This window comes from Mus caroli, unplaced genomic scaffold (assembly GCF_978045245.1).
Source record: "Mus caroli unplaced genomic scaffold, Mus_caroli_1 scaffold_22, whole genome shotgun sequence".
Taxonomy (NCBI): domain Eukaryota; kingdom Metazoa; phylum Chordata; class Mammalia; order Rodentia; family Muridae; genus Mus; species Mus caroli.
In genome coordinates this window covers 6,961,527-6,970,116 of record NW_028227277.1, presented here as the reverse complement: position 1 = coordinate 6,970,116, position 8,590 = coordinate 6,961,527, and the positions used below count along the sequence as shown (strand labels likewise).

Below are 8,590 nucleotides of genomic sequence, written 5' to 3'. Positions count from 1 at the left end.
TTACATAATGTTCCATGATTAAACTTAACATCTGAATGATATGCAACTTTTATGACCTTATCACCTTCTGTCACAGTATGGAACTTCTGAAGAAATCCATTGTGTTTGTACATAATGGATGTTGACACATGGTCAGGTATGAACTATCCAGGAGAAGATTATCCTTGGGATTTACTCTATGCACATGAATGCAGTCATGACCCCTGAGGGTAGAAAACATGATCTCAAAACATGTTTTCAAAAATATGGTGATGAAAACATTTCAGACCTCAGATGTAGAGCCTGAGGCCAGAATTTTCCCTATGTATCTAGGGAGCCTGACATAGGAAGAATGGAAAGGAACTGTGAATATAATAAGTGGATCTCCAGACAGAAGTAGCCTTAATACAGACACATAGGTGTAACTGTGTGTGTGATGTCTTTCTACATCAGAAACGGATTTCACAACAGCTCCATTCTAGATCCTAACAGACATGAAAAAGGTCTGTGCTTTCACTATTTCATTTTTGTTTCTGAAGTTTTCTCTCATCCTGTGCTGTTTGACTGAACCCAGTTGCTTTTGGAGGATAAAGAATAGTGAAGATAATGATGGAGATTTGCAAAGGGAGTGTCATTTTTACCTTTGGCCAACTGAATAATCTTATACTAATGGTAATTTTTTTAATTTATTTTCAAATTTTAGGTAAGCCATTAACTTTATTTAATGTATCAATGTCAATCATTTGAAATATTTAGCTGTATATACAAACTGTGGGTTCTGTTCTCTTCCTCACCATGTAACTTGAAGAAACCCTGAAAACGAATTTTTATATCAATCACTATTTTAATACTTCGAAATGTGTCACAGTTTAGTAAGGTTTAGTGCAATTATACTCCAGTTCACAGTGCTGGACAATGTGAAGGTCTGGATTCTTTCCTTTGAGTCTTTGTTGATAATATATGTTGAAAGATATCTTTTCATCTGCCTTGAATTCACAATTCCCTCCTTGGTCTAGAACTCAATATGAAGAGACTGCATCACTGCCTATATTCAATTTTCTGCCAACACCTCATTATGATCATGCATCTAAATGCCTTCGTAAAAGTGTTACCTAATTCTGGTTTCCAACAGATGAACATGCATTGTTTCATTGAAATATTTGTGTATGGGTTGGTCTACTATACCTGGCTAAATGTATAACATTACTTATATACTTGTGAATATACATATACTTTCTTTCATAAAATAGTCTTTCAATGAGCCTCTTCCTGCAATCCTGAATTTGATACTGAATGTGGAAAAAGAATGCTAGATTATATTCAATTACCAGACTAATCTTTTTATTCAATTACACAAATGCACAAGCACAGATTTGGCTTATTATCACTATCAGATACAAGGTCAATATTTCTATTAATCTCTCAGTAATTTTAACATTATTTAGTAGTTAATGTTTATTCACAATTCCTTTCCATTCATCCTATGTCATGTTCCCTGGATTCATAGGGAAAATTCTGGACTTAATCTCTACATCTGAGGTCTGACAAGATAAATCTAGGAGAATCATAGTACTTCTTGTGGAAAAGAACCTGTTCTCAATGTGGGTATTAGGTCTGAGGTACAATGAGTGAGATGTTATCATTTGTGGCTGCAGATTATGAGGGAACGAGTGTTGAAACTTTTTTTTTACAAAATAAAAATAGTAAGAACACAATAAAAGGTAGCATTAACTTGATGTGTACAATACCCTAAAGGATAATATTCTGGTCATATGGTATAACGTGTCATTTTGTATATTTATCTTGAAATGGATAAATAAAATTAAATAAAATATATCCTAAAATAATAAGTCTGGCAGTGCGGTGGTGGCTCACGCCTTTAATCCCCGCACTTGGGAGGCAAATTTAACATATCTCATATTACAAACCTTACAGTATTTGAAATTTCATGTTTCAAACATCTCCCTTATCATCACTATGCCTTGTTTTAGAATTACAGCAAGTGAATATGAGCTTCTTCTGGTAATGTTTTTTGCTACCGATGAGATCAACAAGAATCCTTATCTTTTACCCAACATGACTTTGATGTTCTCCCTCATTGGTAGAAACTGTCATGATTTATTGAAAAATCTGGATCAAGAATATACACAAATAGATGGACATATGAATTTTGTTAATTATTTCTGTTATTTAGAAGATTCATTTACCATAGGTCTGACAGGACCATCATGGAAAACATCCTTAAAACTGGCAATGCATTCTTCAATGCCACTGGTAAGAAATTGTGACACTGAATGTGTTAAGAAAATTAAATTACATTTACAGGTGCCTACAAGAAAACTTGGAAAGAATGCATTTGTGGGTGTGCTGCTACACCAATACACACACATACATACACATTATATATATATGAATTAAATATTCATTTCATAGATGTACTGTGCATACAGGTAAAATTGTGTTCTAGGAATTTTAGAGTTATCAGAAATAGTCTAGAATCTAATAGGAATAATACATGATGTGTATAGTACAATCTTACTGTTCTTATCTAGAGTTCTGGAAGGTGAGTAGCATTAAAGGTATATGAGTCTAAATATCCTAATAATCATATTCCTCATTGGAAGTTTCATCCTGTCTTCTACATCCTTTAGGTTTTCTTTGGACCATTTAATCCTAACCTACGCGACCATGACCGGCTGCCCCATGTCCATGAGGTAGCCACCAAGGACACACATTTATCACATTGCATGGTCTCCTTGATGTTTCATTTTAGATGGACTTGGATAGGACTGGTCATCTCAGATGATGATCAGGGTATTCGGTTTCTCTCAGATGTAAGAGAAGAGAGCCAAAGGCATGGGATCTGTTTAGCTTTTGTTAATATGATCCCAGAAAACATGCAGATATACATGACAAGGGCTACAATATATGATAAGCAAATTATGACATCTTCAGCAAAGGTTGTTATCATTTATGGTGATATGAACTCTACTCTAGAAGTAAGCTTTAGAAGATGGGAAGATTTAGATGCTCAGAGAATCTGGATCACAACCTCACAATGGGATGTCATCACAAATAAAAAAGAATTCACACTTAATCTTTTCCATGGGACTATTACTTTTGCACACCACAGAGTTGAGATTCCTAAATTAAGGAATTTTATGCAAACAATGAACACAGTCAAATACCTAAAAGATATTTATCATACTATACTGGAATGGAATTATTTTAATTGTTCAATCTCCAAGAACAGCATTAAAATGCATCATATTACGTTCAACAACACATTGGAATGGACAGCACTGCACAGCCATGATATGGCCATGAGTGATGAAGGTTACAACTTGTATAATGCTGTTTATGCTGTGGCCCACACCTACCATGAACACATTCTTCAACAAGTAGAGTCTCAGAAAAAGGCAGAACACAAAAGATATTTCACTGCTTGTCAGCAGGTAAAGACTTACATTTCATTATGCTTAGATATATCAATGTGATCTTTTAAATGGAACCAGAGGAACAACTGTACATTTGTTAGAGATTATTCTCTCAGTGCAATGATTTGTATACTGCAAAAACCCCTAAAATCCATTTACATGGATGAATTTCACCCACAACGACAATATTTAATAAGAGACCATACATTTTTACGAATACCAGTGAGTTTTGTGAAAAGGTGTCTCACATTTCAACCAAATGAGTTCAAAATTTAGAATAGGAGCCAAGAGTTTTATCATAAAAGCCTTAAGTGATGACTAGACTAGAATTTTTTGCTGAAGAAAAGTTTTTCAGAAATTGATACATGTATGTGCTGTGGTTATTATTTAGCCATTTAAATTAACAATATACAAAAACATAAATTACGAAGACTGCACATTTTATTAAATTTGTGTTAATTTTATATGAGTTTATTGTATGTACATGAAAATAATTTGTTTATTTTCACAATTTCCAGATATTCAGACTTCCCCTTCATTGTCTCATACATGGCTTCACTTAAAAGAATTTTTATTGACAAGAATGTTCACTCAGACACACACACACGCAAACACACAGAAATACACAGACACACACACACACAGTTACTTGTTATCTAGTAATCATTTTTTCTAGCACATTCTATCTTTATCATTAATATTAAGTATATAAGTTTTCAGTTATCAATGAGGTATACTATATTTTTCTACACACATTTATTTCAATACAGCTGTCTCTTCTGAAAGTCATTAAGAAATTGGGGAATTCTTAATTTTGAATTACCTTTATTGATATGCTTTATTGATATTGTAAGCATGGATCTCTTCTAGGTGTCCTAGAAGAGATGAAAACCAGGGTATTTACGAACCCTGTTGGAGAACTGGTGAACATGAAGAATAGGGAAAATCAGTGTACAGAGTATGATATTTTCATCATTTGGAATTTTCCACAAGGCCTTGGATTAAAAGTGAAAATAGGAAGCTATATACCTTGTTTTCAAAAGAGTCAACAACTTCATATATCTGATGATTTGGAATGGGCCATGGGAGGAACAGCAGTGGGTATAACATAATTTTTTCAGGTTATGTGTATTTTAAAATATAACACTCTGTGGTTAAGACCAATTGCTACTCTTGCAAAAGACCATCCTAAATTGCAATATTCAAAATTTGATAATGCTCAATTTCATGTAAATCTGGTAGTAGATGGATCACTGGCCTCTGGAATCCATGTTCAATAGTACCCAAATACCTGTTCACCTACAATGCAGGGATATATTTAATGATTTTAAAGTATAATGTATATGTACATATGATTAATGAAAAGTTTGTAATTATATATCATCCATGGGATATTTTTTTGGTTCTGTGCAAACATATCTATAGCCTATTTAAGTATATCATGCAGTCGTGAACATAAATGTTTCTCCAGATTCAAGGTTTTAGCTTTTTAATTTATATATTTTGTATGTTTTTTATTTATTTATTTACATTTCAAGTGTTATCCCCCTTCGTGATATCCTCTCCTCCATGGAGTATAGCCTTATCTGGCATCAGTGGGAGAGGAATCGCTTTGGCCTGTGAAGGCTTGATGCCCCAGCACAGGGGAATGCTAGAGTGGTGAGGCAGGAGTCGGTGGGTGGGGAGCTCCCTCATAGATGCAGAGAAAAGAGAGAAAGGGATAGTGTGTTCAAGGTTTTCTTTTACACTTAGGAATACTTCATTAATTTTATGGGAGTCTTCTATAACATATTTTGTTCGTAGTCATAAAACTACTCTTTCTTGATTTACCCTTCCTTCTCCCTCCATACACCACAGTATTCTATTTTGTAATTTATAAATCATGAAAGAAATACTTGTGCCACCTAAACATTCTTTTTGGATTGATCAGTTTAGGAAGGAAAATTTTATAATTGCTACAACCTGAATTTTACATATAAAATATTTCATGATACAGTAATTTTTGTGTGACATTCAGTGTGTTGCAGAGTAATATAAATAAAAATATGACTGATACTGTTAAGTGATACTGGGTATCAGAGGAATATGTATAGCCATTTCTGTTTGTGTCCCATATATCAATCTATGGGACATTATTCATATGACAAATACATGAAATACACACTCACATGCATATTATATAACATTTATGCACTGTCTTAGGTTCCCTCCTCTGTGTGTAGTGTGATGTGTTCTGCTGGATTCAGGAAAATTCAACAGAAAGAAACAGCAGACTGCTGCTTTGATTGTGTTCTTTGCACAGAAAATGAGATTTCCAATGAAACAGGTACATACTTGCATGCAGAAGAAAAAATGCTGAATTTGAATATCTTCTGTTTCCAAACTAGAAACACGAAATGGCCGACATGCAAACTGAAGACCTAAACTCTCCATGATTCAGAAAGTATTCAGTTATATAATGTCAACTTCTTCTGGACTCAGAAAATAACTTCCAATATCTTCCTCAGTCAAGGCATTTCTCTCACAATATGATGGTTACTGATTTTATATTATATATAAAGTGTTTAGGGGGACCTACCGGGACAACAATTTTTTAAAGAAACATTTTAGATGTAATCTATGCATATGTTTATTTTTCTTTGATTCATTGTACGTAGATATTTGATCACCTGATGTGTCCACAATCTTTCCCTCCATCACCAAGCTTACTCTGTGAAAAAGATCAGATGCGCAGGGTAACAGTTGTTGTTTAAAGAAATATATTTTAATAGGTTTAATGGACAAATGATTAAGTATTTCCTGTCAAAGAATTAGAACAAGAGTGCAGGTTTCAATAATGGAACAAGAGATGGGCTAGTGCTTAGCTAAGAATAGAGGGAGGAAAGTTAACATCCATGAACTTCATGCCATGTAGCTTGAAATGCGTATTTGGGGAGTAAGAGATTGTAAAACAATGAGAGGGACTTGCATAGGTCTATGAGGTCTACAGCTTCAAGAATGAAAATATTCCTTTTTGCAAATAGTGTTTAAATGAGGAATTGTATGTTCTGGTTCCTATGTGAAGACACAGACAAAGGCACAAACCACAGAGCAAACAAAGCACATGATGCATTTCATCAACTGACACCAGTACTGATGTCTGCACACTACCTTTGTCTGTGAATAATGTATTTATGTTTGGAGGAATTAAATACTCTGAGATTATTACTATTAGTCACCATTTTTTTATTTTTATTTAATAAGTATTTTTTCTGTTGTACTTCTTCTGTTGTTTTGTTTGATGACAAACATAGGTTAGTACAGTGCAATCTTAAGTTAGTGGTTCTATAGCAAATAGGAATGGAAGAGATGCTCAACACCAAAATGTTTATTAATATTTCCTATGAATAATACAAATGTAAAATTATTTCCTATGTAATTATGATATCGTATAAGGGTTTATGTACATTTACCAGCAGATATGGAACAATGTGTGAAGTGTCCAGATGATAAGTATGCCAACATAGAGCAAACCTACTGTCTCTCAAGAGCTGTATCATTTCTGGCTTATGACGAGCCACTGGGGATTGCTCTAGGCTGCATGGCATTGTCCTTCTCGGCCATCACAATTCTATTCCTTGTCACATTTGTGAAGTATAATGATACTCCCATTGTGAAGGCCAATAACCGCATTCTCAGCTACATCCTGCTAATCTCTCTAGTCTTCTGCTTTCTCTGCTCCCTGCTCTTCATTGGACATCCTGACCAGGTCACCTGCATCTTGCAGCAGACCACATTTGGAGTATTTTTCACTGTGTCTGTTTCTACAGTGTTGGCCAAAACAATAACTGTGGTCATGGCTTTCAAGCTCACTACTCCAGGAAGAAGAATGAGAGGGATGTTGGTAACAGGGGCTCCTAAGTTGGTCATTCCCATTTGTACCCTAATCCAACTTGTTCTCTGTGGAATCTGGTTGGTAACATCTCCTCCCTTTATTGACAGAGATATCCAATCTGAACATGGGAAGATTGTCATTCTTTGCAATAAAGGCTCTGTCATTTCCTTCCACGTTGTCCTTGGATACTTGGGCTTCTTGGCTCTGGTGAGCTTCACTTTGGCTTTCTTGGCTAGGAATCTTCCTGACACATTCAATGAAGCCAAGTTCCTAACTTTCAGCATGCTGGTGTTCTGCAGTGTCTGGATCACATTCCTCCCTGTCTATCATAGCACCAGGGGGAGGGTCATGGTGATTGTGGAGGTTTTCTCCATCTTGGCTTCTAGTGCAGGGTTGCTAATGTGTATCTTTTTCCCAAAGTGTTATGTTATTTTAGTTAGACCAGATTCAAATTTTATACAGAAGTACAAAGATAAATTTCGTTATTAAAATATTCATAATATGAAAATGTTAGATGATACTCAACATATTTTTTCTTTGTCTTAACAAAAGTAGTACTTAATCTTATAAAAATTTAAATAATATACAAATTTGAACTTACAAACATGGTCTCATTCATAAGGACACAATTTTGAAGATATTGAGAACCAGGAATCTCAATTGTGGAAACGCTACCATCATCCTGACCTGCAGTTTTGTATGTAAACCATGAACTTAATTAATGATTAATATAAGGTGACCATACTGACTGTGAACACTACCATCTCTAGGCAAGATGTTTTTGGAGTTATAAGATAAAGGTCTGAAGACAACATGGTTGTTACACAAGTAATCGACATTTTCCCTCATGCTTTCATGGAGTTCCAGCATCCAATTTCAGGCCTTGGCTTCATTCAATATATTGTGACCAAGGTACATAAGTAAATAAACACTTTCCTCACAAGCTTCTTTTGATTTCTATGTGTTTTTTTTTTTTTCAGCAACGGAATATAAAATATCAACAAAATGGTAAATCGTTTCTGTTGAGATTTAGAATATCATCGATACCTGATGCAATAGAAGGCACTCATTTGAAAAGAGAAACAAGCGTGAATATTAGCAGTATGAAGTACAGTGACAGCACAGAAGAACTGTACTTTGGAATAGCTTTAAAATGTACTGGGCAGATGTTAAGAATGTCAGATAACATTACAAAAAAGAAATATTTTATTAAAGGGACTATGCATATCAAATTGTGCCTACAATATAAGGCTCTTTACATTTATGTGAAAAGACACAATGAGGAGCAATGGATAGACCT

At 34.5% G+C, this 8,590-nt stretch overlaps 1 protein-coding gene across 1 annotated transcript; it reads left to right on the top strand.

Annotated features, from left to right (window-relative positions):
* Positions 1 to 473: 473 nt before the first annotated feature.
* On the top strand, positions 474 to 8,108 carry LOC147000024 (vomeronasal type-2 receptor 116-like). Its single transcript, XM_085834338.1, is given in 6 exon segments — positions 474 to 682; positions 1,971 to 2,253; positions 2,631 to 3,434; positions 4,271 to 4,513; positions 5,619 to 5,742; positions 6,872 to 8,108. Coding segments are annotated over 6 exon segments (2,571 nt in total). The 3' UTR covers positions 7,780 to 8,108.
* The last annotated feature ends 482 nt before the right edge of the window (positions 8,109 to 8,590 follow it).